Below are 27,826 nucleotides of genomic sequence, written 5' to 3' on the forward strand. Positions count from 1 at the left end.
AGCTCCGTGCTCAGGGGGGCCACCCGGCCGGCCCATCAGACGAGAGGCCTGTCACGGGGCGGGTTGGCCTGCAAGTGGTTCCGTCCCTTGGGGTCTTTAATTTTAGGCTGTTATTTCCTCTACCTAAAAATAGCGTTTTCTATCTATAGTGCCTAGTTTGGAACAAAACTGTTTGTGGCTCAGAAGTTAGGGCAGCAGACTTCCTGACCGCCCGCTCGCCCGCCCGCCGCCCAAGCGTGTGGTGTGCCCTGGGTTCCAGTAGCCTGCTGGGAAACAAGGACCCAGCTTAGCAGGCAGGGGTTTGTTGGTTAAACTAAAACTGAATTTTGAAAGAAAAGGAAATAGTATATATAGAAGTGGTCAGAGGAAAACAGCCTCCGAGTGAAGCAGCCTCGCTTGTCAGAGGGATGGTGTCCTCTTTGGTTGGTGCTGCCCCAGCCTGTGGACTGCCCTGAGTCCCCCCACCCCCGCCTGTGTTTTAAGTTTATTAGTCTATTTTGAGAGGCAGAGACAGTGCAAGCAGGGGAGGGGCAGGGAGAGAGAGAGAATCCCAAGCGGGTTCCGCGCTGTCAGCGCGGAGCCCGACGCGGGGCTCGAGTTCATGGAACTTCGAGATCGCGACCTGAGTCGAAATTAAGAGTCGGATGCTTAATTGACTGAGCCACCCAGGCGTACCTGAGTCCCCTTTTATAAATTGTCCCATCGGAAGGGCATTTCCTGCTAAAGAAGGAGCTGTTCTGTCCTCTTCCTGGGCCTTGGGCTGTCAACCCCGCAACATGGCAGAGCGTGTGTTCCCAGAGAACACTCGCTCTGCTCTCCAGGGGCCCTGTGGCTTCATGCCCAGGAGCTTGGGAAGTGGTGTCGGGCAGGCCCGGGTGCCCTATCTAAGCCGTGGGAACTCTGGGTACGTGACTGAACCCTCCCCAAGCCTCTTGTAGAGACAGATGATACTAACGGCTCACATTATGGGTCTGTTCTCACCGTGCTGAAGGGAGCAGGCTCCTGAGTGGCGCCCAGCACGCATTAAGGTGAATTCCAGCCACACAAGCGTAGGCTCGCCGTGTGCGGCCCAGTTTTGCCGTAGCCCACGGGGGAGGCCCTGGTACAGCCTGCTCCCACGTAGAGAGGACCCGGGGCGGGGGGTGACGTAAGATCCATAGACCTTTGCTCGGTTCAGACGTGGTGCCGAGCATCCTGGTTCGGGTGTCTCCCGCTCCCAGAGGAGACAGCAGGGTGGGGCCAGGGCCGGGCTCCTCACTTCTTGGAGCTGGTCGTCCCGTGGTGCTGATGGCGGGTCGGTGGTGTTGAGGGACCCAGGCTCTGACTCAGCTCAACCTGCAAAGGCAGTGACTTGGAAACTTAGCTCGAGCCTGCCTCTTTTCTCAGTTGGCTCGGGATCCTGAAGGGAGGACTGATGTTATGAATTTTCTGAAGCCCGTCAGTCGTAGAACCAAGAAGTGTGTGGTTTTGTCTTTTATCTCATGCCCTTTATCATGACCCTGGACTCAGGCTCCAGGGCCAAAGGGACCCTTTGACAGTCCTTTGGCCCAGCGTGTTCGCACGGGTCTACAGAACATAGCTGCTCCACAGGGGCCTTGGGGATAGGGCGGGGAGTGGGGGCACAGCAGTGAGAACAGCTCACCATAAGACCCGAGGTCCAGAGGCTCCCGTCTGGTGGGCACCCTTGACGTGCATGTCAGGGATCTTGGCAGCAAGTGATCGATCCCGGTTCTGGCCAACTTTAAAAGAACCGTGTTGGGAGGCTGGTGGGAAAGGGACACACAAAGACTGGTTGACAGCTGGGGGCCAGGCTGGGGAATGGGCAGGACCCCAGGGGCACGAGGACACAGGACGACCTTACGGCCAAAGCCTTCCTCGCTTCTCTGTGCTTCCTCCCTCTCGGGGCTGAGCTGGAGCCCCCCGGTGGCCCTCCTCTTGTTGCTTCCTAGACTGGCCCACACCTGGCTGACCTCCGATCTGGCCCCCTCATCTTCCTGCCTCCTGCTTCTCTGGATGTGGGTTCCTGGAATTATTCTCCTTCCAAAATCACACATAGAGGGGAAAGACAGTTAAAAAAACAAAAAAAAAAAAGCTAGGGTCTGGTTAGGGGTGGAAATTGCTGTTGGCAGCTGAAAATTACCAGGTGACTCTGGTAGTTACCAAATCTGGGGTGGGCAGATTGTAGCTGGAGCCAAGGGATCAGGGAAGGCAGTGCTTGAGGAGGCCTGCACGGGAGGGGATGGGAGGGGACATGACCGGGACCCGGGGGCAGTGGGGGGGGGGGGAGGGGGCGGGGGGGGCGGGTGGAGTGAGGGCTGGCGCTATACAGAGGGTTTGGGGGGTGTGTTCTAGACACATGTGAAGCTGGAGGTGAGGTGCAGGGGGTGATGAGAGAAAGGGGGGGACTCAGCTGGGGTCCCCCAGAAAGGTAAGGCAGGACTTGTCCCCTAAAACTCAAATCCAGGAGCGGTGTTACTGAACACGAGAAGTTTATTCTTAGGGGATGATCAAGAGGGAGACAGCATGGCACAGGGCCCGAGAAACACGCACAGCGTCAGCAGCAGACAGGGACACGGACGTGGCCTTGACATAGGAAGCCGTGTGGTCAGGGAGGGTAAGAGGGGAGAGAATGTGAGCCGTGGAGCAGGTGGTTGGTTTCTGCAGTGAGCACGGCAGTAGGAAGTGGTTGTTGTTGGTGTTGTTGTTAAGTGAAAATCCAGTGAAAACGTTCACGGTTCTGAAAACTGAGGCTGGACAGCACGGCACAGGAGGGTGGGAGAGGGGGAAGGGCCGAGCGGTTCATACCCTCCACGCACACAGGGTATCTGGAAACTCCGACGTATTGGAGTGTTTGTGATCTGCCCACAGGGTACATTTTTTCTGAACGACACCCAGGAGTGGCCTTTCCAGTGGAAAATGTGCAGTGTCACTTTCAGAGGGAGGTGGGACTTGCCATTGTGTCATATTGGGTGGACCGAGTGGCTCCTGCCCGGGGAAGAGCCCTGTCACTTGCCCTGTCGGTGAGGGGTGGCTCCCGAGTGCCTGGTCACCACGCAGCCAGGCTCCTGGGCGGGCAGGCGGGGGGCGGGGCTCTGTGGCAGAAAGGGCTTCTAGGCCCTCACGCTTGGTGTGGAAGAGGAAGAGAGGCGAGGCCACTGTGCACCGGGGGCCGCAGAGGACATTTCGTGGAAAAAAGTCCTGTTTGAGCTGGCTTCCGTCAGAGTAGGCAGAAACGGGGGGTGAGGAGGAAGAGGCCTTCCAGAAAGGAGGGGGTGAGCAAAGGCCCGGAGGGAGGAAACGCTGTCCAGCCTCTGATCACAGGCTTTCCAGCAGCTGCGACCAAATTCTATTGTCCCGCTGTCCTCACAGTTCGTGTCCCCGTACCACCTGTGGATACTGTACCGCCCAGTATCAGTAACAATACTGACTTGTTATTTAAACACGTCTGCTTAAAAAGGAAGCTTTGAGGCCTGCTGAGATTTGCATATTAATGTTGTGTCATGGTCTTTGTCATTAGCTTCCGTGGGCCCCCCAGTGTCCCCCCGTACCTGTGTCAGAACGGTCTCCTTTATGTGGCCCACGTGGCTGTGACCTTCACTGCCACCAGCGTGACCTGCTATTTTGTCAGCTTTAACCATGGGCTTAGAAATCTCTCTCTCTGTAGGAAGCCTGATACAGGTAAAGCTCAAGTGCCTTGGGATGTGGTCCCCTCCTCTGTGTCTCCCTCCTGACGGTGGCTTTAGTCATCAGCCTAGTGGGTGTCTTTCCAGGCCTTTCTCCTGCAGTGTTGTTTCATTGGTTTCATTGTCGTTCCTAAGGTAAGTGGTATCATATTGTCGGTTTTTATGATGGCTCCTTCTCATAAATCTGTTGGAGTTACTTTAATAAATGAAAACAGTAGTAAATACTTCTTGTTTAGAAAAAGGATCACAGTACACAAAAGGGTAACTCCAAGACGCAAAGCCGACTACGTCCTTTCTCTCCTTCCCACTCTGAAGGGCTGCCTGGGGCCCGCAGGGGAAGGTGACACGTTGCCCTGGTCTCCGGGGCCCTGCGCCAGGGCTCCCGCCGCCCCTGCAGCCTGGTGGACCCCAGGCCTCTTCCCTCCACTCACTGCAGCCCCGGGCTCTGTCCCTACACCTCCTCCGTGGGCTGGTGGCCCCGGGCGGGGGGACTGGGCAGCGTGGAGGCGGGACAGCACACGGAGCCGGGAAGGGGCCGGAGCCAGTGAGCCCGCCCTCCTCTACCCCTTGGCCTGGTCACCGAGTTAGGGGAGGGCGCTAGCACCTGCCTCCGAGGGCAGCTGGCAGGATGGACTCACGACTGTGACAAGCACCCAGCACAGCCTCTCACTGGGGGCCAGGGGTGGTGCTCAGTGTGAGCTGCTGCTCTCGCCCTGCTTGTCGTGGGTCTTCACTGCCGCCCGCTGTCCCCGGGCCCGGCACTTGGGGCCTGGCATGGGAGCGTTCGGTACGCGTCTGGATGGCGGATAAAGGGAAGATGGGATAGAGACGGACCCGGCACACGTGAGGCCGTGCGGGCACAGGCTCCGCGTGGGGAGGGGCGCGGAGCAGGGAATAGGGGGCGGCAGGCCGGGGGCTCCCAGCGAGGACAGGGAGAGCGCGGCAGGCTCGGACGCCGTTTCCCGGCCCTTCCTACGCACAGCGCCCTCCCCGTCTGCACACTCAGGGAGGAAGGGGCCACACAGACTGGCATCCACCCAAGCGGGCTGGGCCCTCGCCTGCCTCTGGCTTGGCTGGCCTGCGCTGGGGTTGACGGAGTGGTTAAGATGGCTACACTTTCTTGACGCCATCCCGTTTCTCTCCAGGCACTGCCGCCGTGGAGGAGCTGGAGGACTTCATCAACAACATTAACAGCGTCTTGGAGTCGTTGTATATTGAGATTAAGAAAGGGGCCACGGAGGACGACGGGAGACCCGTTTACGCGCTGGTGAGTGCACGCCGGCGCCCTCTCGTGGCTCCCGTGAGGAATTGCGGGAGTGGAGGTGCCCCTGCCCCGGCAGCTCGGCAGCCCTGGAGCCGGGGACACTGACACAGCCTGGCCCCGCCTCCCCCTCCAGCCCGGTTCCGGGTCACTGGTGCCACTGTACGAATCCTCTGCAGTGATCAGGGCCGGGGGCTGTCACCTCAGTGCTCACCTCCCTGCCCCTGCCTGGGACACTGCAGCACGCGTTTGGCTTTGTCTGTCGACAGTTGGACGTAAGAAGTCATCTCAAATGTATGGAATACTAGGATTAAAGGAGGAAAGCGGTTTCTCATTTGGAATAAGACACAGAGGCTGTGAGAAGAGAAACTGGGGGGGGGGGGGGGCGGGGGGCCTGGGGACTGAGCCATTCGGGTTCCAGGAAGCCCCCCGCCAGAGAGCAAGGGGAAGCACAGGTGGGGCAGAACTGAGCACCTTAGACCATTGGAGGAGATGTGGCCAGGGGTTCCACACTGTTCCAGGGGAGAAGGGTCGTGGAGCTGAGTAACTGCGGAAACGCCGCGGGCTTCGCGGCACCTTTTGCATTTGAAGCTCCGTTAAGCGTGAAGATGAGTTCCCCAAATGTGCCTGATTTCGGAAGCTCCCGCACCGCCTCTGGAAATCTCCGAGAGTCGGGGATTCCGAGCTGGACACCCAAGTCTGTAACATGCGTCTGGTCCCAAATCCGGGCCCTGTGGCCGACAGTGCCCGCACCCCGGCGCTCAGGGACTGGACAGAGGAGGGGGCTGGGCGAGGCGGCCAGTGAAGGGCGCCGCCTGACCGTCACGCTGACCTGTCTTCTAGGTGAATCTTGCAACGACTCCGGTTTCCAAAATGGCCTCGGATTTTGCAGAGAACGAGCTGGATCTGTTTAGAAAGGCTGTGAGTACAGTATGGTTGTTCATTGGCCGGGCTTGCGACGGGAAACTTGACGTCTTCAGCGTTAGAAACGGAAACTGCCATCGTAGAGGGTCACCGCTGCGGCCCCAGATGGCCATCTGCGGGGTCCCTGGCCAGCGCATCGCCTCAGGGCGCCGGCTCGGGAGGGCGCCGTGGCTGCCTGGGAGGGAGCTTGTCCAGATGTGAACCCCGGTCGGTGGAGCACCGGGCGTCTGGGTGTGTGGTGCAGGCAGGCGGACCGGCGTTCCCGCCTGGTGCTCGCCGCACCGCCCAGCCCCCGGCGGCGGCGGCCGAGGCGCCAGGGAGCTCGCTGGCAAGGCCGGATCCCGGTCCCTGCCCGGACCGCGGCCCGCGGCCGTCCGTGTTAACAAGGGCATCCCGTGGAACCCTTCCCGTCCGCATCGGAGAGGCACTGCTCTGCCTCCCCGGCTTCAGGGCTCTTCCCTCAGCCCCCTTGTCACTCACCCGGCCGAGCGCCGGGTCAAGGCGGTGCTTCTCAGCCCGGGCCGCGTTCCAGGAACCGGGAGGTAGGAGCGTCGAGACATCCGGTCTCGTCCACATCTGGCGGATCCGGGTCTCCGGTGACGGGTCCTAGAATCCTCTCTTTCGAGCCTCCTCTGACGGCAGTCGGCAGCCGAGGTCGAGGACCCGGCTGTGACCGCAGACGCTCCTGCGCGTGCGGAAAGCCGGCCTTCCTGGTGGCCCCGCCCTGCCGTGAGCAGTCTCGGGGGCGGTGCCCGGCAGCCCCTCCTGGCCCGGGCTCCGGGCGTCTCTGCGGCTCCCGAGTGGGCCTGCGCCCTGGCTCGCCCGGGCTTTGCTTTCCCGCCCTCCCTGCCTCCAGCCAGCCCCTCGGCCCCCGCTCTCCTGCCCGCGTTTGAGTAGACGGGTGCCGCCTCGTCATCCACTCGTTCATCCCTCGGCTTCTCTGCCTTCGGGGAGGTGGGGGCAAGGGGGCCGATTCCGGATCGGGGGGCCTGAGGGTCATCCATCTGGCATGGTGTCACAGGGTGACCGTTGAGACAGAGGGACTGACCGTGGTCACGGCTGCTGATGTTCGCTACTAAACTGTCTTCCAGAAGGATTGTTCCAGGGCTCAGCTCTGCCCGTGATGGGTAGTTTCGCGGCGCCCCTGCCAGGATCGGTGTTATTGCTTAAACGTTGTTTTTGCCGATTTAATAGATGAACGTGGTACCTGCTGTTTCTTCCAGTTGGAACTGATTATTGATTCGGAGACTGGCTTTGCGTCCTCCACAAATATTTTGAACCTGGTCGATCAACTTAAAGGCAAGAAGATGAGGAAGAAGGAAGCAGAGCAGGTGCTGCAGAAGTTTGTACAAAACAAATGGCTGATCGAGGTACGGTGTCCAGCGGCTTCCCCAGCCTGGCTCGCCGTTCAGACCGGATAGCAAATTCTCCCCCCGAACCGTATCGTATCCGGTGGTCCGCTGAGCCGGGCCCTCTCGGGCCCCTCGTCTGCCTTAACGCCGGCCGTGAGGGTGCGAGAACGGCTCGGGGCCTCCTGCTCACTCACGTCACGTGTCCAGGAGGCCCGGCCGGAAGCGCAGAGCACGCGCCCCCCGGGCTCAAGCCCCCGGTCCGCAGAGGCGGGTCCGTGTGCACCGTGGGTGAGGGCGCCGCTCTGGCGTTGGGCCTGGGACCCGGTGAGGTGGCCTGGAGCCCCTCTCCTGTAGGAGGGGAGGAGGAGTGTCCCCTCGGGGCGGGGATGGGACGGCAGATGGCCAGAGCCTGGTGCCGGGGTCCCAGGGCAGCTGCTGCCACCGTCAAGGTTATCGGTGGTTGTTATCGTCGGTGTTCGTTATTCGGGGCTAGCGCCCTCGAGTCCTCTCAGGGAGCCGGTGGCCCGCCGGAGCAGGGAGGACGTGTGGGTGAACTGCCGGAGAGGAGCCGCGGCGCCCGGGAAGGGACCAGACCTCCCTGCACGCTCGCGGTTCGAGACCCCCCCCACGTCCGCTTCTGCTGACCGGAGCGGGGCAGACGTCTCCGTGCTTTCCCACACAAGGCGAGACCTTCGCCCGGAAACCCGAGCCAGACGGACGCGGCTCTCGCTCGCCGCGGCCTGTGCCCGTGCACGATGCGCTCGGGTCAGCCTTCGGCTTCCTCGCTCGGCGGCCAGACCGTGGCCGGGGACCACTGCTCGTGGCCGACGCGATGGTTCCTTTCCAGGGAGGGCCCGCCTCCAGTGGCCAAAGCTGCGGCGCTCTGGGCCGTTGCCCTCTGACGGGGCGGCCGTCCTGTACCGAGTGCCGCCGATTACTGAGTGCACAAGTGCTCGGCTCCCGAGGTGCTTTCCTGACCGGAGGGGAGGCCGGACGGGCCACAGAGCTGCGGACAGGGGCGCCAGGGCGGGCGTGCCGGTGCCATGGCCACGCGTCCCCCGCTGCCCCGCGGAGACGGAGAGCCCCTCTGCTTTGGTTTTAGCTGAACAAACCGCAGCTCCGTGGTCTGGCTGGCGTCCTGCACCCGGCCCTCGTCTGGGTGACTGCAGCTCCCTACCGATTGCTTTGTCACGGGTTTCCTTCCCCTTGGGGGCGTCTGGCAGTACGGAACATTCTCGAGCGGCTCGGGTGATAACTGGCTGAGCTGGGTCAGACCGCACAAGTGTTTAAGGACAGAGGCTGGCATCCTCGACTTGTTCACTGTGCCTTGTTGCACCTGTAGGCGCGCTGTAAACTCTTGCTGAGGGGATGGCCACATAGGTAAGGGACGTGCCAGAGGGACAGAATTTACGTAAAACTTGCCAAAAACTATACCAAGAAATGCTCGCTCCTCAGACGAAGAGGAGACGGTAATTGACCTTCGTGAAGAAACACGCTGGAGTCACCTGGTGTTCCACCCCGAGCCGTTCCAGTAGCCCCCCTGCACCTGCTTTGGCCCCGCGACTTACCGTGTCGCGATGGCAGGGGCCGGAGGCGGGTGGTCGGGGCTCTGGGGAAGGTCCTGAGGTGGCCCAGCTAAACCATGGATCCTCGAAGCGTGGGTGTGCTGACAGCCAGCGTCCACATGTCGCAGGGACCGGCCGGATGCGAGGCCTGAGCTCAGATTGTAGTGGTGAGGCGAGGCCTGGGAGATCTCGGGAGTCTTGGTCTTTTGGGTGGGGTGGGCGGGGCACCTCACCTGCCCCTGCCCCTCCCTGTGACGCCCCCCCAGGCCAGTAGGGTCAGGAACAATAAGCACCGGGCATGGTTTCAGGCGCCGGGTAGATGTTGAGTAAACGTGTCTTGGGCCCGACTGTGAACTCGAACTTTTCACTGGGGCCCAGAGCAATCCTCCGTGGTCCCCACGCAGGGTCGACTTCGTCTTCCCTCAGAGGCTTATCACAGGACCACCAAGCACCTAGCCCCAAGGTGCAGGGCACAGGAGCGCGTCCCCACAAGAGCAGAACCGGGCCTGGTGTGGCAGTCACGGGCCCACAGTCTGGGGAGGGAGCTGGTCAGGCAGCTCCCTGTGGGCAAGTTACAGATGGAAAGGAAAGGGGGTTGCAGAACTGCTTTGCCCCAGCTGAGGGAACTACGGGAGCTACAGGCTGTGTGGGGGAAAAGGGGGGGGGGGGGGAGAGCACGGGCAGGGGTGGTGCCGAGTTCGCCCCGTGGGGAGACTGCCTCCCTCCCCTCTCCGCCCGTGTCCTCACCGTGGGAGGGGGCCACCCGCGGACTCGGGATCCACGCCCGTTGAGGCACGGGTTCGGGGAACCCTCCTCGGGTCCCTTTTGGGTCTTGGCCCAAGTCCTTACACGCGTGAGGCTCTGCCGAGGGGCCGGCGCGGACAGCCGTCGGCGGGGCAGGCGGACGCCGGCCGTGCGAGGGGCACCCGGCCCCGTGAGCTCGCCGGACCCGCGGGGCTGCGGGACCGCCGGGAGGGGAAGGGGCTCGAGAGCTCACCGCCCCCCGCCGTGCCTGCAGAAAGAAGGGGAGTTCACGCTGCACAGCCGGGCCATCCTCGAGATGGAGCAGTACATCCGGGAGACGTACCCCGACGCCGTGAAGACCTGCAACATCTGCCACGGCCTCCTCATCCAGGTACCCGCGGGCCCCGCCCCCGCACGAGCACACCCAGGCATCCGAAGGGTCTGGGGCCACCACGACAGCACCCACCTTGCCTCCTCTCGCCCCGGGTCCCCCGGGTCCAGTCCCGGGGCGCGCTTGATTTTGTTTTCCCCCGGAAGGGCTCTCAGGAGCCTGGCGTAGCCTGCGTGGCCTGGCAGTGGCGTGGCCGGCGTCCGCCGCATCGGGCACTGTTCTGTGTCGCGCTGCCCGCCTGGCGGGGCACGTTCGGGGCTCCCCCCCCCCCCCCCCCCCCATGGTCGTCAGCTCCGTTCCCGTGAGCCTCTGTGCACCTGTACCCTGGGCCGCTTGGTGATTATTTCCCTGGGCCGGAATTTCTGGAACAGAGTACACGGTTGCTTTTTTTTTTAAGTTTTATAGTTTCATTTCTTCGAGAGCGAGAGAGATGCAAGGCGGAGGGGCAGAGAGGTAGGGAGAGCGAGAATCCCAAGCAGGCTCCAGGCCGTGGGCACAGAGCCCGACGTGGGGCTTGAACCCACGAACCGTGAGCTCGAGCCCTGAGCTGAAACCAAGAGGCGGTCACCTAACCGACTGAGCCACCCGGGCGCCCCCCCTCCCCCCACGTGCTTTCGTAAAGCCTCCGACCCACGTCCAAAAAGCCGGAGGCGTGAGGGCCGCGTACACCGGGACCCCGAGTTTCTGAGGCGGCCTGGCCGTGCCGCTGCGCTCCGGCCTGTAGCATCCTGAGCGCCCTCTGCCTGCGTGCGTGTGTGCGTGGGACTCTCTAATAAAAGTTCCTAGAAGCCCTCGCGCTGAGGGCCTTGGGGTCATCGTCACCCGTCTGTGGCCCGAAAGACCACACTCCGGAGCCTGCCGGCCGTCCTGCCCGCTGATCGCCGGAGGCGCGTGTGCCCGTGGAGGCGCGCGCGTGTGTCCGTGGAGGCGCGCGCGCGGCCGCTCAGTCCTCGCCCTTCTGGTTTCAGGGGCAAAGCTGCGAGACCTGCGGCATCAGGATGCACCTGCCGTGCGTCGCCAAGTATTTCCAGTCCGCCCCGGAGCCGCGCTGCCCCCACTGTAACGACTACTGGCCCCACGAGATACCAGGTTCGCGTCCCTCAGGCACTCGGGGGCAGGGCGGGGACATCCGGGGACGGGGAGCCCTCAGGTGAGGGCTCCGCCTGTGTGGGTCTGTCCGCGGGTCCCCGGCCCTCCAGGGCAAGCCGCTCCCGCAGTAAGCAGACGCCTGTGTTCGCACACGCTTGCAGGGGCCCTCAGAACGCAGCGGAAACCCCCTGGCTCAGGAGGCTCATGAGGCCCATGAGGCCCATGAGGCTCATGAGGCCCATGAGGGTCTGGTCTAGACGAGACACCCCCACCCCCGGCCCCGCCCCCGGCAGCTGCGTGCGGGTGGGAGGTGAAGGCAGTGCCCATCCCTTGCCGGCCGTGGTGCCGGGTCAGCAGGGCGGGCCGAGGCCGCCACCTGCCCTGCCGCTCACGGTATCTTCCGGCCTCTTCCGTGTACAGAAGTCTTCAACCCCGACAAGGAGCAGGAGGCCGGGACCTCCAAGGCGAACAAAAAGCCCTCGCGGTCCAGGCAGCACTAGCTGGCGGGCCCTGTTCGGAAGAGAAGCGTCAGCGTCTCCCGTCCCACCGAGTCCCCTTGCTGCTTTGTGTTCGCTCGCTCGTTAGCAGGTCTGGAATAAAAGTTGCTAAGGAGTCGTGGCTGCGGCCTGAGTCTCTGGTTGTGTGGGTCTTGCGCCCCCGGAGGAAGCTTCACGTCGTGGCCCTTCCTGGGCCCCCCCTTAACTGAGAGCCCGCCTGGGGGGTTCGGGAGCGTCAGGCAGGTAACGGAGAGCATCCCCACCGACTTACTCAGAGAAGGTATTTCTTGGGACGTAGGAGGAAGCTTGTGGAGATGACCGGAAGGCAGGAAAACCAGCGGAGAAAAGACCGACCTTGGAACCGGGGGCCTGGAAGGGCTGGGCAGTTGGGACAGCCCGCTGCCTGCCTGCCTGGCCAGGTGCTTTGGCCCTCGAGGAAGGGCAGGGTCATCGCACACAGGTGCAGACAAGTCCCAGCTGTCAGGAAGCCCTGAGCACCTGGTCCCTGGGGACATTCCCCCCCCCCCCCCCCCCCCAGCTTCTGGTCTCCCCTGCATTGATTCCAACGTGAACTTCCCGAAGACTCCTACCAAAACCCTCAAGTGCAATTCTCGAGACCCTGCCTGATGCTCCAGGTTTTGGACATCGGGCCGTTGCCCGCCTCCCTGCACAGCCCGTCTTCGCTCGGCTCCCTGCTGACACCGCTCGCTCGGTCACTGGACCGGTGACGCTCACGGCTGTCCCGCTTCCTGGGGCCTCCCCTTCCGGCCCTTGTCACACAACAGCACGCAGACCTGTCTCCCTGGCCCGGCGCCCTCGTCCGTCCCAGTGCTGGCTGCACCGGGCCCCCTCCGGCCACCCAGTTCTCTCTGCTCCGCCTGCACGGCTCCTTCCTCTCCCCCAAGGGCTGGGCCTTCCTGCCCCAGGGCTGCTGCACCTGCTGCGGGGAGGTCCCCCTCAAACCTCACTGCCAGTTTGGGTGTCCCGCTCATTCTGGCTTATTCACATGTCTACGGTAAATCGTGTCCCCGTCACCCTGTTCTGTTTCCTTCGTGGCACTCGTCACTACCTGCACCGTCGCCCTCCTCTCCGGACCCCCAGGCCCTCGTGACCACCAGGGCGGGCCCCATCCGGCCGGAGACCATGCGTGCCTGTGTGGGACTCGGGTGGATGGGTGGGTGACGCGGCCTCGTGCCTGCCCCTCCTCGGTGGTGCCAGCAGCAGGCGAGCACTCTTATTCCCAGTGGACCTTCGCCCATGTTCCTCGGGACTGAAGCAGCCCTCTGCTAGCCTGGCTGGTGCTGCCGGCAGCCCGGGAGCCTTGCCCGGAGAGCACACGAAGGTTTTATCTTTTGCTGTCTTGCCACCAAACAAGGGACGTCCGCTGTGGGTGGCCGGGCGTCCGTACCGTGTTTTAACGCCCAAATCCTCGTCCCTAACTTCAGAATCCCTACGTTACAGACGGGCCTCTGCTCGTCAACAGCGGCTTGGAGCAGAAGCGGGGGGCCGGCTGGCCGGCCGTCATGGGTAAGGCGCTGGAGCCACACGGCCGCCCTTCGGGTGGGGAGGGGTGTCCGTGACGCGGTCAAGCCCCCACCGTTCCTCACGGACAGCCAGTGAGCCAGACACGGTGGCAGCCCTAGTTTATGCCTCGATACCTTTGCCATTTGGTATTAATTCATCTGCAGAATTTGGCAAATAACTGTTAACGCCAGACAGGGGAGCAAGCAGTCCCCACAGAACCCTCGATTTCACTTCCTAAATAGCTCGTCTTCGCCTCTGCCCACCGTGCCCAGTGCTGCACCCCGACCGCACACCCCCTCCTGCAGGAGTCAGCGTGTGCCCGACCCCCTGCCCGCCAACGCCTCCCCCGCTCCGTGCATATCCTGACGGGGTCCCGCTCGACTTGAGCCCCTGGACCTACGTGATGAGGCTCCGATGCCCTGGCCTGGTGGCAGAGGACGCGAGCGGCTAGCGTTCCGGCTGCCCACCGACGCTTCCCTGTCCCTCTCGGTCACCTGCGGTGTGTGTTAGCCCCAACCCGGGCGGCCAGGCTCCGGCTCCAGGAACTCGTGGGTCCCAGGCCCGCCCGAATCTTCCCTGGGGCCTCTGAGCCTGAGGGCCCTGGCGCTGCACGGACACGGAGCTGGCCCCCCGGGCGGAAGGCTGTCTGCGGGACAGGAACGAATGAGACCGAGGGGCAGGAGGGGGGCCGCCGGGGGCCGCAGATGGCTGTTTCTCGACTGGGGAACTGTCTACCGGGAGGGTGCGCGTTGAAAATTCGGCAGGCTAGGAGAGGCAGGCACCTCCCTGCAGGCAGGTCAGGCCTCCGTGACGACAACCGAAACCCGTCTGAGCTGAGCCAGCCGATGAGGACCCTCCCCTGTGACCTGCACCGCCTCTCCAGTCCGTGGGCCGTGGCGCAGTCATGACGAACAAGTAGGTGGCGATCCTAGTGATTATTAGCAGCGAGCGTTCACGGACCCGCAGGGGCCCTGTGCCAGCACTGACCCTGGAATTCTCTGTGGTGGGGGCTCGGGCTGCCGTTTCCCAGATGGAGACCCACCCACGAGGTTTCCACCCCAAATCTGACGCCGCAGTTAAGCCACGGGGCTGGGTTGGAATCCAGGTAGCCGACCTCAGAGCCCACCCTCTACCGCTGCCCACACTGCCTGCCCGCGTCCCAACCGCATCCGGCTTTAGGAGGCCCACGGTCTCCATGCAGAGCATCCTTCTGGGGTCCCGCCCGCCGGCCTCTGCCGCGCATCCCTGGCCGGAACGTGCGCCTTGCCGGGCCCTGCGTCCGCCTAGCACACAGCCCGGCGCCCGGCGAGGGCTTTGGCACAGGCGGGTCTGGCTTCTCTCTAGATGCCGGGACCCAGCCCCAGGCCGGGCGTGGGACAGGGAACTCGTGAATCCGTGACTGCCGTTGGCAACTCAGACCCTTCTGCCCTGGCTACGACCACCAGAAGCTGACGGAGAAGCTCAAGTCCAGAGCCCGCACGTAATGCCAGTATTTAACCGGGATGAACAGAATCTCTCCGGGAGACAGGATGCAGGACAGGAACGGGGCCTCGGCAAACTTGGGGAACTTCTCCAAGTCGGGGTTCTCCACGTCAACCTGAAGAAAACACTTGCCAGGTCTCCAGAGACAGGGCGGGGAGGGGGGGAAGCTGCAGCATCACCCGGGTTCCCTGCGTACCCACCTGGCTCGTGTTGTGAAGAAGATGTGTGTCGTGTGGATATAAAGCCTCTGACTCCTGCGGCGAATACAGCCGGATGTACTTCCTCCCCGTCACCTGCGAGACAGTGCCTCGTCAGTCAGCTGCCGCCCCCACTGACCACAGGTCCCTGAACCCCCCAGCCTCCCAAACCTCTCCATGCCTTTCCACGCGCTGTTCCCTGCGCCCAGAATGCCCCAGCCCTCCCACGCACACTCCAGGCCAGGCATACGTTGAGCCTCCAAACAGATCACGAATCAGTAACTCCGTGACCGTAGCCGACGATAACTAAGCACCGGCCCGTGGCAGCCACCCTCCAGCTGCTCCAGGTGTGTTCTCTTGTTGAATTCCCCACAACCCTCCACGGCGGTTCAGCGTCACCCCATGTCACAGGTAGGGAAACTGAGGCACAGAGAGGCAAGCCAAGTGGCCCAGGTTCGCCCAGCTGACAAGTGACAGGGCTGGCGTGGATGCCAAGCAGTCCGGCTTCTGGGCCCCGGATCCCAGCCTCTCTAGCATCTCCGGGCAGAGCCTCTGGGCCGGGAGAATGTTCTCATTTGTTAAACCTACCCGCCTAGAAAAAATCAGGTGGTTCCACAACAGATGCCTCTCCTTTGGCAAGAAACACACATGCTCCTCTGTCTGGGTCTCCAGACACACCATCCAGTGGCCGGGAAGCCTCTCACGTGGACAGAAGTGCTCGCAGGGGACCACCCTGGTTCTGTCGGAGGGCAGGCAGGGGGAAGGCACTCGATCCCTCCCGAGATGACGCCCAGCCCTGCTCTGCCCAGGTGACACGGCCAGGACCCCAGAGGGTCCTTCCTGGTCAGGGAACCGCATGTGGAAACAGCCCCATCCGGAGAGAGGGTCCCACGGGGGGCCTGGTGCCATCTCTCCGGTTCATTTTTGCCACATCCCTCTCTGGGCGTTTAGACACCCATAACGTGGCCAGCCCGTGCAAGGCAGGGCCGGGAGGAGGCAGAAAGCCAATGCTCTGGAGCGACTCTAACCTGGACCAGGAAGTTCTGCTGAGGGTCCTGATGGAGAGGAGAGACGGTTCCTTGGGGACCAAACCAGGCATTAATGGTGATCTCTTCTTCGTCCCCATCGCCCAGGCAACAGTAGTCGGGGATGCTGATGTCCCGCTTCAGCTCCGGGATCTGTGGGTGTCAGAGCAGACGTGGGAGGCCGAGTCCGGCCGGGGACACACGGGCCCAGAAGTCGACGGGCCAAACGCACACTGCCTGGTTCGGCGCTAACACGCCTGTGTCCACGTTTCATGGGACGGGGACTTAAAAACCAACTAAAAAAATTAATAGATAGCTTAATTAGGGAAGAGTTATCATTTTATTTTCAGATTTGTTCCTGTCATAGGCATCTTCGTTTTCTGTTTGAAAAGCGTGATAGCACTGCTCTGCACTTAACCCAGCTTGGGGCGCCTGGGTGGCTCAGTCAGTTAAGCGTCCGACCCTTGATTCTGGCTCAGGTCATGATCTCACGGGTTCATGGGTTCGAGCCCCACATCAGGCTCTGTGCTGATAGCGTGCAGCCTGCTTGGGATTCTCTCTCTCTCTCTCTCTCTCTCTCTCTCTCTCTCTCAAAATAAACAAACATTAAAAAAAAATAGGGGTGTCTCGTGGCTCAGTCGGTTAAGCATCCGACTTTGGCTCAGGTCATGATCTCCTGGTTCACGAGTTGAACCTTCCATCGGGGCTCTGCGCTTAACAGTGCGGAGGCTGGAGCCTGCTTCAGATTCTGTCTCCCTCTCTCTCCGCCCCTCACACGTGCATGCATGCTCTCTCAAAAAATAATAAAAACATTAAAATAATAAGTACATAAACAAGCCAACCGACTTGTAATTTTCTAAAGAATGCACTCTTTTTGAAAATCAAGTTAAAGAAAAACAAAAAAGAAAATGGGGTTGAGGATTTATCACATCTCCGCAGAGGAAGATTTTCCAAAATTGACTAATGATAAAGCAATCACAAGACATACATTTTAAATACGTTGACATGAAGACCACTGACGTGGGAAACTTTTGAAGTGTGGTAAATGAGGGTTAGTGTAGAGAGCTCATACAAAATAAAAAGGAAAAATAACAAGGACCCCAGTACGTGACCCCACAATAATCAAAGAGCAAAACCCAGATATCACACAGAAATGAATTAGACATAAGGAAGAGTTCACTCCCGTTAGGGAAGAAATCTGAATGAAACGTCACTGATGCCACGGTTTCCCACTAATCAAACGAGCAGACTGGGCCAGGGATGCGGCCCAGCGGTGGTGAGGGTGTGGGGAAAGGGGGCCCTGTGCAGGGCTGCTGGTGAGGTCAAGATAAAATCATTGCGACAGTGACTGGGGACGGGCCGGTCTTCAGGGTGTTTAGGCTCCGACCCAGCCGGCAGTGAGCTTGAGCAGTGCTCCTTGGTGCGGACAGGCCGGGGGCCTCACGGAGGCCGAGGTCGGGAAGATCACCTCGAAGATCACCTACCGCGGGGGCAAACGGCTCGGAGGCTTTGGGAAATTCGACAGAAACTCAAGTTTGGTCCCTAAAGGGGGACAAGGGGGACCCCTCTGCTACTTTCTTCGGGTATTTCCCGAGTAACGCCTCCCGGGTCAAAGGGGCAGCTGCGGGCCGGCTTTTGGCCACTCTTTCAGTAGCAGCCCCTCCAGGTTCGGGCTGCTGAGAAGCCATCCGTCCTTCAGAATGGCTGGAATGCTCTCCCCGCAGCAGCCTAGGAAGAAATACAGACAGGCTGCTGTGTCCACTGTTCTGGGGCCCCCTGTCCTGTCAGCCAGAGGGGTAGGGGGGATGGGAGGAGATCCCCAAGGCCTCTGGGGACCTCCTGCTCCTCCGCCACCAGGCCGTCACACCACACAGCCGCTTCCCGCTGGGATCGTGCCAGGCCCTGGGCCTGCGGAATGCTGACAAGCTGACTGGTCCCTGACGACATTATCAGGATTTCTGAAATATGACTGGTTGATCGAATGGTGTAATCAGAGCCACTGGACTCAGAGACCCCCCAAGAGAAAGGAATGCTCCCAGGATGTGACCTGATAATTAAAGGGAGGCCTGGCATGGTGGCCAAAATCTACAACATGGGGCCCCTGGGAGAAAAGGAAGAGGTTTTTGGGCAAGAGGTTTCTGCCACTGAGCTCCGTGAAGGCAGAGAAGGCCCCAGAAAGCAGTGCAGGGACCCGCCAGGCAGCACTCTGGATGGCAGGGGTAAAAACACGTCTCTGGGGACCCGAGATAAAGAGCCGGGTGGCCCTCCAAAAGGCAAAATATCCTCAAGGTTTGTGTTAAAAGCAATCGGACACTCTGCCTTCTACTTTTTTTTTTTTAACCTTTTTTTTTTATTTGAAAGTATGTGGGGGGGGGAGGGGAGGGACAGAGAGAGAGAGAGAGAGAGAGAGAGAGAGAGAGAGAGAGAGAGAGAGAGAATCTCAAGCAGATTCCATGCTCAGTGTGGAGCACAACTCGGGGCTTGATCCCATGACCCTGGGATCACAACGTGAGTTGAAATCAAGAGTCGGGGGCTTAGGGTGCCTGGGTGGCTCAGGTCATGATCTCACGGTTTGTCAATTCGAGCCCCGCGTCAGGCTCGGTACCGACAGCTCGGAGCCTGGAGCCCGCTTCGGATCCCGTGTCTCCCTCTCTGTCTGCCCCTCCCCCACTCTCACTCTGTCTCTCAAAAATCAATGTTAAAAAAGAATTAAACAACAAAAGAGTCAGAGGCTCAACGGACTGAACCACTGGCACCCCCACCTTCTGCTTCTAAAACTGCTTCCTCTTGTTGCAGTAAAATGGAAAATGGCTGCTCCAGGACAAGGAGCCAAGTTTACCTGTGGCTTCTCAGGTCCCCCTGGAAGGTGTGACTGAGGTCAGGTCTCTGGGGACCTTACGGTTGGACTCCCCTTTCCTTCATTAAGCAAGAGAGGACAGGAGGCAGGGTCTACAAGTCCCAATTCGGGAGACCCGGGCAAGAGACCCCAGCCCACCTAGCCCCCACCTGCTCCGGCCTCTTTCATTTCCGGCACACAGGCTCCTGGCGGCTGGCACAGCCCCAACAGGGCCCGGGTCCCCCGGCGGGACAGGCAGTGAGAGCAGCCCCAGCCCAGCGGCACCGTGGTGCCCGAGCCCCACCAAAGCTCACCAGTCGCCGGGGTCTCAATTCGAGTTTTCCTCGACCGCGCCTTTTCCCTCAACCCTGCCCAGCCACCTGTGTCCAGCCCCGGGCAGTTGGCACCTGTCTGACACCTGTCCAAACTGTTCAATCATCTCCCCAGGATGAGCCTTCAGATGGTTCCAGCCTCACTAGACGGTTTTGAAAGTATGGAACACAATCGGATTCCACTTCTCTTTGTTCCCTTATTGTGCCTCCGTTTAAAAACAAAGTCTATTGGGGCGCCTGGGTGGCGCAGTCGGTTAAGCGTCTGACTTCAGCCAGGTCATGATCTCGCGGCCCGTGAGTTCGAGCCCTGCGTCGGGCTCTGGGCCGATGGCTCGGAGCCTGGAGCCTGTTTCCGATTCTGTGTCTCCCTCTCTCTCTGCCCCTCCCCCGTTCATGCTCTGTCTCTCTCTGTCCCAAAAATAAATAAATGTTGAAAAAAAAAATTAAAAAAAAAAAAAAGTCTATTTTTTCTCACGATGATGACTATACATCCTCATTATAATAGACACTTTGCAAACTGCGGAGAAAAAAAGGGAAAACTACTCACGGTCTTACCACCCACGAATCGCTGTGAATCTTCTGGGCCCTTTCTTCCTGTTCCCACCAGAGCTAAGGTCCCTCCGTGTCAGGGCACATCCTTTCTCGCTTCCCCCCAGCTGGCGGGCCCCCAAGTTCCCACGGTGGCTTCGTGAGCGAGCCCTGCACCCAGGGCGCTGGGTGACAGGCGTGTGTGGGGGGCACACTGCCAGGTGGGGGCTGAGAGCGTTTCTGCCAGCTCCTGGGAGGCTGGTGGGGCCAGCCTGTGATGCCCCCTTCTTAGGGTCGACTGGTGAAGGAGAGAAAGAGCTGGTGCAGGACCTCTACCCCCGGGCACTCTCCCTCACAACTGCCCTGGCTCTCCTGACAGATCTCCCCGGAATACCTCCTCTCACTGGGACCCCTCCTGCTCAGAAACCTCCCAGGGGCCCCCGCGTCCGATTTCTTGGTCTGGCCTTCAAGGCTCTCCCCGCTGGGCCCCAGCCTCCCTCACTACCTTCTTGCTCTGCTCTTCTGAATGAATCCTCCGAGGCAGGCGGCCGTGGCCGGCACTTGGGGCCCGCTCCAGGGTGCAGCCCGAGTCTCGGTGCAGGAGCGCCTGTCACTGGAATGTCCTGCCTCCAGCCTGGCCGGGCCCTGCTCTTCCTCTCCGCCGGCCCGAGACCCCCTCCATTCTCAGTCTTCGACCAGTCTGTCCTGAGGGTCTTTGATCTGGCCAACCAGCACTGGGGACCCACAGGAGACGAACCCGGGCCCGGCTGGGCACACACGGGCCCAGCTCGGGGCGACGGCCTCGTGAACAGACAGCTAACACTGGGTAAGGACGGTGCTGGGACCGCCCAGAGAACCCTCACCAAGGAAGGCAGCGACCCGCTCTTCGTGGGTCGGGTCAGAGCCTGCCACCCGCACTTGGCTCCCCAAGACCCATTCCTCAGGTGTGACCACACCGGCTCAGACTTCCGGCTCCACCCGCTGGGGCCACCTCCTCCCCCTACCGGGGTCTTGGGGCCCTGGGGTCAGCAGGCCCAGGCTCTCACTGGCCACCTGGCAGCTTTGTCTGCTCTCCGCCCGCTGCTGGAGGACACAGGTGCCACACAAGGTTCTCCTTGCTCACCAGTGGGGTGGGTGATGAGGCTGTCAGGCCCTTTCCTGCCTTCTGGGCTCAGAGCTCAGGAAGGGAGGTGGGACAAAGGGAGAGTGGAAAAGACAAGAGGAGAGGGCGTCAGACTTACCTGGTCAAAGAGCTGGTGCTGAGCCAGGTACCCGACGTCCCTCGGCTGAGCCGCAAGAGAAAAACCAGAAGTGACACAGAAAGCCTGGTTAGTCGTAAGGGACACCCTCCAGGTGCTGCCGTTAGTGGCCTCTCGGCACCAGGGCGCACCCGGCCCCAGACAGCCACTTGGCAAGGACCCTCGGTTCTATCCTGCTTGGTCCCCTCTGTGTCCTGGGGGTGAATGGGACGCTCTCCTTCTGGGGCCAGGCTGGGCCTGGGGGAGACGCCGATCTGGGGGCTACCTCTGTAGGGGCTGCTCCAGGACTCAGCTTCCTCCCTGAAAATGAAGAGGCTGCACTTATAGGAGGCTTTTTCATAAACAAAAATGGAACTACACTATATGGATTACTTTGGAAAATTTTTCATTTAATGACAACATCACGAATATCTCTTCAGGTGAGCACAGACATACGTGCCTCATTCTTTTGACGGGTCCATGTTTCATAGACGGGACAGATCATTATGAAGTCAACCATCCCCTGCTGGTGGACATTCAGGGTGTTTTCCCGGCATTTCCACAAACAGTCTAACATTCTGGGCCTTCCTTACGTTTATGTTCTCCCAAAAGCAGAACAACCGAGTCAAGGGGCATGAGCATTCTAAGTTCCAGTTGCTTCTGCCAGGTTATTTTCCCAAAAGTGAATCCCAGGTTGTCTTCCTGGCAAAACTGTCAGTGCCCGCTTCCCACACGCTGGCCTGCCCTGGGGATGATCATCTTGTGAGAATTTCCACCAGCAGATGGATGAAAAGATCTGTGCTTTCCACACGGGGCTCCACAAGGCTCAGGGGCTTCCTGGGAGGAAGGGCTTCCTGTCTAGGGCTCTGGAAGGGCCAGTGGGGGCAGAGCTTGCGCGAGGCTGCCCCTCCCCGCCCCCTACTCCACAGCCAGGGCGAAAGTCAGCCTGGGTCTAACGGGCTCTGGGGCTCAAACTGTGTTGAAGGACACGAAGGCTCTTCTCTAGAATCCCTGGAGAGCCTCTGTGCTTCCAACCCTCTCCCTCATTCCCTTGTCTTCCTTACAGCTATGGAAGCTACAACATGCCAGACCAGGGCTACGAGGTGGGCACGGCCGGATGTGATGTGGTCTCTCCTGCCATGGATACTGTGGCCCAGAGACACTAACTTCGGTTAACCGGGCACCGACCGTGCCGCGCTTACAGCTTGCCGCGTTTAACTCTCACCAACGACCCTGTGAAGTAGGCATCGGCAACCTCCAACGAATCCCAGTCAGGGCACTGAGGATCGAGAGGTTCGGCAACCAGCCTGGGCCACAGAGCCGGCAAGACGGTGCTGGAGTTAACGCTCTCCCGCCTCAACCCGAAGCGCAACCTGCCTGCCCCCTGGCAAACCGCACCTCCGGTTCTGCGCTCCGCTCTGGGCTCGGGGCTTCTTCCCGGAAAAGGGGACCGGAAAGGGGGTTCACTCCTGCGAGCACAGGGGCAGAGCAGCATCGTGTGCTCTCGTGCCCGGTTCCCTTCTCCAGGCGTCTGGGCGACAAGGGACGCAGTGGGGGCGGGTGTGGAAGGCGGGGGACGCGGGCACAGAAGAGGTCTGTGAACGCAGCGGGACGAGGCTGCGCCCCGGAGAACCGTACCAGGCGCCGGCAGAGGAGGCTGGACACTTGGGAAGAGAAGCAATGGGGGCAGGAAGGGTGATGGTGCAGGGTGGGGGGAGATCTGGGGGGCCCTCGGGAGCTCACAGTTACGATGTAGAACAGCGTACAACGGGAGACACCGTCAGCCAGCACGGTCACCACCTGGGCCCTGTGGCTGCAGCGGACCCAGACGAAACCAGATCAGAACTCACAGGGCCCGGGCCCGGGGCCGCCTTGGGTGTGGGAAGGGGAAGCCACCACTGCCCTTATCTGAGACGGTACAACGGCACCACTGCTTCTGAGAACAGCCTGACAGTTCCTCAAGAACGGTTAAACACGGAGTCACCACAGAACCCAGCGGTCCCGCCTCTGGCACACACCCGGGAGAGACGAACACTTGTACGTGAGCGCTCACGGCGGCGTTTTCCACGCCAGCCAAAGTGTGTGCAACCCGAACGGCTGTCAGCCGATGCCGGAACGCAACGTGGGGTCTCCATGCAACGGAAGGGTACTGGGCACAGCCAGGGACGAGGGACTGACGGCGGGCCACGGCGTGGACGAACCCAGACGGCACTCTGCCGAGCGGAAGTGGCCACAGACGCCCACGTTTGATAGGATTCCATTTCTATGAAATGTCCAGAATTGGGAGACCCACAGAAACAGGAAGCAGGCTAGTGGCCGTCTGAGGACGGGGTGGGAGGGCCGAAGGGGCAATGACTGTTCATGGCTACTGGGTTTCTTTGGGAGTGATGAGAATGTTCTGGAATGAGACACTGGTGATGGCTACAAAACCTTACAAATACACTAAAAAACCACCGAATCATACCGCCCAAAATTAAATTAAATAAAAGACTTGAAATGAGTCGCGTTGTGCCCGCCCGGCAGCCTGCCCCCCTCGCTCTGGCCCACCCACCTTCTGACCACAGGCTCTGAGAGACGGATGCCTTCAAAAGGTTGCCCTGAAGTGCCCGAATGTCATGCATCCTCCCTGCGGTGAGCCCCACGGGAAAGGAGGCGCGGGGACATACCTCATCCCTGATGTACTTGCTGATGAACTCGTTGACCGTCATGAGCGTCTGGGACCACTCCTCGTCAGTGTACCTGGAACCAACCTCCACCGGGACAGTCCGGCAGCCGGCGACGTCCTGGATGTACTCCAAGCTGGGAGACAGACGCGTACGGTCACCATCACCTGTGCGCTGAGCCTCGCCGGGCCCTCCGCTAAGTGTGCTTCACACGGGTCTCCTTTTGTCTTCGCAGAACCTCTGGGGGACAGGCTGTCACCCCCACCGCACTGGCGAGGGCGCTCGGGTGCAGACACGTGGGGTTACGTGCCCACTGGCACCACGGAGCTTTGCAGAGAGATCCAGGGGGGCTGGCCTGCCAAGGCTCTTGCTGGGCGGTTCTATCTCCCTGCCGGCCAGGAACTCCCAGTTCTCTCTCTGCTCACCTCGTGTCTAAGCTGGGAAACCTCCTTGGAGCCAATGGCAGAGAGTGCAGCGGGGGCGCAGACAGGCCTGCGTCCTGAACGCCAAGGACCTCCAGCACGTTACTTAACCTCTCTAAGCCCTCGGCCCCCATTTGTAAACGGAGGCGATGACAGTACCTGTCCCACGGGAACCAGGGCGGACAGAGAGGGAGCAAACCTGGCACGTGCTCAATCCGGTAAAACACCCCTGCACCAGAGCTCTTCCCACAGCCTCGGCGGGAACCGCCCCCTCCACGGACCCCCAGACACAGGTGACCCGGCCCCCCGTCCTCACAGACCCCTGCTCCTTCCCATAGGCATTACGGCCACTGCCCAGCAGCCTGAGCCGCTCTTACAACCATGAATCCGGGGTGGGAGACCAGATGCAGATGTGAGGAGGGAACGAGCCCGAGAGCCCCTCCGAGAGAGAAGGGGACGTGTCTTAGGCTCTTGCTTCTGCTCTGAAGCCGCAAGGCCCCCGAGAAGGCCCACGGGATTGCTCAGCTCCTGCAAAATGCCACGAACAGACTTAACGCGGCACCGCCGCGCGAGCACTCGCTACAACGCCTGCTTTGCGCAAGTGAGCTGAGGACGCCACGGATCTTACGACCTCCGGCGCGAACTTGGAGCAGCGCCATCTTGTTTAACCTCAGCAGCCCACGCGGGACCGGTCGGGAAGCGTGTGCGAGGCTGCATTTCCCGGGGGAGGAAGAGAGGTGGAAGCCGGGTCCCGAAATGGGCCGAGGAGGCTGCCGGGCCTCACAGCCACCCACCTCCACTTCTTCATGCACGGCCACTGGTCGGCCACGCCTTCCAGGATCACAGGCCTCCCCGGAACCAGAAAATGCTTCCGGAAGTGCTGGAGGGATGGGCAGCGGAGCCGGGGCACCGTTCTCTCAGACCTCACGTCTGGAATCCAAACATGGTCGTGCCTCGCTTTCTGTTTAAAAGCAAAACAAAATAGCAGCACGTGCAGCAAAGTTAACATTCGGGGCCATCCGCCGGGAACGTGCGTCCGTCCGTTCCCGCCAGGCTAGCTCGGCTGTCACGAATGGGAACAGCTAACATCTGTCATTGTCACTGCTGCTCCTGCTCCTGCTCCTCCTGGCCCTTTCCTACTAGATCACTTAAAGCGTCTGTTCAGGGCGCCTGGGTGGCTCAGTTGGTTAAGCGTCCGACTCTTGGTTTTGGCTCCGGTCATGATCTCACGGTTTTGTGAGTTTGAGCCCCGTGTTAGGCTCCACTTGGGATTTTTCCTCCCTCTCTGCCCCTCTCCTGCTTGCACGCTCTCTCTCTCACAAAAATAAATAAATATTAAAAAAGAAAGAGTAGGGGCGCCTGGGTGGCACAGTCGGTTAAGCGTCCGACTTCAGCCAGGTCACGATCTCGCGGTCCGTGAGTTCAAGCCCCGCGTCAGGCTCTGGGCTGATGGCTCGGAGCCTGGAGCCTGTTTCCGATTCTATGTCTCCCTCTCTCTCTGCCCCTCCCCCGTTCATGCTCTGTCTCTCTCTGTCCCAAAAATAAATAAACGTTGAAAAAAATTTTTTTTCTTAAAAAAGAAAGAGTAGATAAAGCATCTATTTGATTGTAAAAGGAACGTGAGGCTTTCACAGAAACTCCGCAGAGGAGACGTTACGACCCCAAATGCCGTCTGATGTTAAAGTACTCTGTCATTACTATGCGTTCCTCTCCCATCCTGTCACTCGTGAGGAGAGGGCCGTTGACCCACCGGCAGGAATATGCAGGACGAATGAGCCACGTTTCCACGTTGCCACTCAGTCCCCGCGATGTCTTCTGAGGGGCTGTGCCGGAATTTCCCAGCCACCTCCCAACTGAGTGACCTGAGCAAGTTAGTGTCTTGGGGCCTCAGGTTCCTCCTCTGTTACATGACCGGGAGACTAGGTGTCACACGTGAAGTGCCCAGGATCGCTGGCAGGAGCGTCCGCTCCCTCTGCCCCCACTGCTGCACGTGTGTGCGTCAGCTCTGCCCCACCCCACTGCACGTCTGTGCACCAGCTCTGACCCCGCCCCCTCTGCTGTATGCGCGTGCGTCAGCTCTGCCCCCCCCCACTGCACGCGTGTGCGCCAGCTCTGACCCCGCGGCAGTGACACTACCAGTCTCACCTGCAGGCCGTGCACGCGGCCTCGTGCTCACCATCCCTGTTATACCCTCTGCTCTCATTTCCTCTCACGCCCTCGTCAGAGGCACCTCCCTGAGCACCGTGAGCGGAGCTGCCTCCCCCACCTTTCCCCCCCGCACGGAGAACACATTCTGTAACAGCCTCTCTGTAACCCAGACTCCAGGAGAACAGGCCCTTCTGTCGGCGCCTGGCACATCTAGGCCACCGCTGGTGCCGTAAAGCTGCCGAGCAAACCCCTCCCCCTTACAGGCATGGGAGCGCAGGGGGCAGAGAGGAGTCAAGACACCTGCCCGACTCACAGGCGGTGGGCAGCTGGTGGGAACGTGGCCCGGCAGGCCGACTCCAGACCTGAGCTCTCACCCCCTCGGCTACACGCACTGCCCACCACCACCCGCACCGTGAGCCCCACCCTGGGCACGGGGCCACCTCTGTGTTCCTTTGGGACAGAGCTGGCGTAGGAAAGGGCAGTGAACAGTGAAACTCCGGGTCAAAGGACACTGGCATCTGCCCCCCGTGGTCTGCATGTCTGCCCTGCCCTCTGAAAGGTCAACCCACGCACCCTGCCCTTGGCCCCCTGGCATCCTCCGTGGCACCGGTATTGCATAAACCCTCCTTTGTCAATTTCACGGCCAGACATGTTACCTCACTGTTCTTGCCTTTTTTTTAACCACAGGTGAGGCCGAGCATTTTCCCACACGCCTAGAGATAGGGTAAGTGAGGTCTGCGTGTCAGCGCTGGGACCCGAAGCCTGGCCTCCGCCCTGCAGGGTAGTCCTCATGCGCTAAACACTGGGAAGGCCACATGCCGGGACCCTGGGGGCGGCACCCAGCAGTCACAGGAATGGGAGATGGCTGGATGTAGCACGTGGCCCAAACGCGGTGGCACGGAGAGCAAGGCAGCCAGGAAAGGGGCGAGTTTCCAGGGGCTGACCAAGAGCAAGCTGGAAGGTGTGGGCCCATGTGTCCCTCTGGGCTGCTGCTCTCTGGAGCCACAGCGCGTCCACCTCCCTCTCTCCTGAAAGGGCACTGCTTATGTAGACACTGGGGGCGGGGGGGGGGATCGGAAATCACGCCAAGCGCCTCCCCTTCCGAATCCACGGAGACGCTATTTTCATGCCGCGAGGCCTCACCCCCCAGGGAGAGCGGACTCCTTCCTTCTAGAAAAACAGGACCGGCGGGGCACCTGAGGTGTGGCAGGCGGCAATCCCACCCAGATACCTTCTCGTGGGGCTGCTCCTGGGCCGGGCCCGGGGCGGGCCTCTTTCCCGAGGGGAGGTGCGCCTGCAGGACGGCCGCGACTTTAGTGAGGATGTCCCCGAGGATGGCCGCCCCCATCAGCAGACCCATGTCGCAGACTCTCAGGGCTGCGGCCACGGCGCCGGCGTCCCCGGGCTCCTCGCACAGACACACGGCCTTCAGGAGGCAGCCGAAGGCGTACACGCGGCGCCAGTCTCTGTGCACGTCGCGCCACGGGCCCGTGTTGAGTTTCTCCCAGGAGTAGTCCAGGATGGCCTCGCTGGCCTGCAGACACTCGCCCCCACGGCCGCCGCAGAACAGCTCTACCGCTTCCCGCAGCAGCCGCACCACGCTGCGCTCCACCCTCTCCCCGAGCTGCAGCGTCAGCTCCTCTTTAGTGGGGGGCAGGAGCGCCCTGAGTGCCTCCCGGAGGGTGCCGGCTCCAGCCAGGGGCTCCCGGTCGCCCTCGGCCATGGGGCCCTCTGCCGGCCGGGTCGTGACGACGGTGCTGCGGGAAGAAAGAACAGTTAGAGCAGAACAGCGTGTCGCGTGCCCAAACACATACATTTGTAGATTTTCATAAAATCAAACTGGGGAGGGGGGAGCTAGAGCTGTGATGATATCCAGTAGCGAAAACGTCACCCACTGAGATTTTTAATGTATATACTAATAGGCA

The 27,826-nt window shown here is 61.0% G+C and overlaps 2 protein-coding genes across 31 annotated transcripts in view; one reads left to right on the top strand and one right to left on the bottom strand.

The window, feature by feature from the left end:
- The window catches only part of NSMCE1 (NSE1 homolog, SMC5-SMC6 complex component), a 31,092-nt gene extending 19,465 nt beyond the window's left edge, over nt 1-11,627 (top strand). For both annotated transcript variants that reach the window (XM_047837422.1, XM_047837421.1), the window contains 6 exons: nt 4,829-4,950; nt 5,788-5,865; nt 7,092-7,238; nt 9,804-9,920; nt 10,889-11,009; nt 11,430-11,627. In XM_047837422.1, coding sequence (XP_047693378.1) covers nt 4,829-4,950; nt 5,788-5,865; nt 7,092-7,238; nt 9,804-9,920; nt 10,889-11,009; nt 11,430-11,509 — 665 coding nt within the window. In that variant the 3' untranslated portion in view covers nt 11,510-11,627. The remainder of the gene's footprint in view (nt 1-4,828; nt 4,951-5,787; nt 5,866-7,091; nt 7,239-9,803; nt 9,921-10,888; nt 11,010-11,429) is intronic.
- KDM8 (lysine demethylase 8) overlaps nt 2,473-27,826 on the bottom strand; it is a 34,902-nt gene continuing 9,548 nt past the window's right edge. The window contains exons 2-12 of one of the 29 annotated variants that reach the window (XM_047837401.1): nt 27,133-27,658; nt 25,504-25,653; nt 24,548-24,714; nt 23,335-23,467; nt 20,672-20,716; nt 15,738-15,887; nt 14,713-14,805; nt 9,996-14,627; nt 5,419-9,797; nt 5,159-5,248; nt 2,473-3,879 (exon numbers count right to left, since the gene is read on the bottom strand). In XM_047837401.1, coding sequence (XP_047693357.1) covers nt 14,463-14,627; nt 14,713-14,805; nt 15,738-15,887; nt 20,672-20,716; nt 23,335-23,467; nt 24,548-24,714; nt 25,504-25,653; nt 27,133-27,624 — 1,395 coding nt within the window. In that variant the 5' untranslated portion in view covers nt 27,625-27,658 and the 3' untranslated portion in view covers nt 2,473-3,879; nt 5,159-5,248; nt 5,419-9,797; nt 9,996-14,462. Of the gene's footprint in view, nt 14,628-14,712; nt 14,806-15,297; nt 15,449-15,737; nt 16,031-16,310; nt 17,463-18,573; nt 18,651-19,279; nt 19,420-19,449; nt 20,717-23,334; nt 23,468-24,547; nt 24,715-25,503; nt 25,654-27,132; nt 27,659-27,826 lie in introns of those variants that run through there. The other 28 variants (XM_047837400.1, XM_047837399.1, XM_047837396.1 and 25 more) reach the window with 28 other exon arrangements.

Source organism: Prionailurus viverrinus, chromosome E3 (assembly GCF_022837055.1).
Source record: "Prionailurus viverrinus isolate Anna chromosome E3, UM_Priviv_1.0, whole genome shotgun sequence".
Taxonomy (NCBI): domain Eukaryota; kingdom Metazoa; phylum Chordata; class Mammalia; order Carnivora; family Felidae; genus Prionailurus; species Prionailurus viverrinus.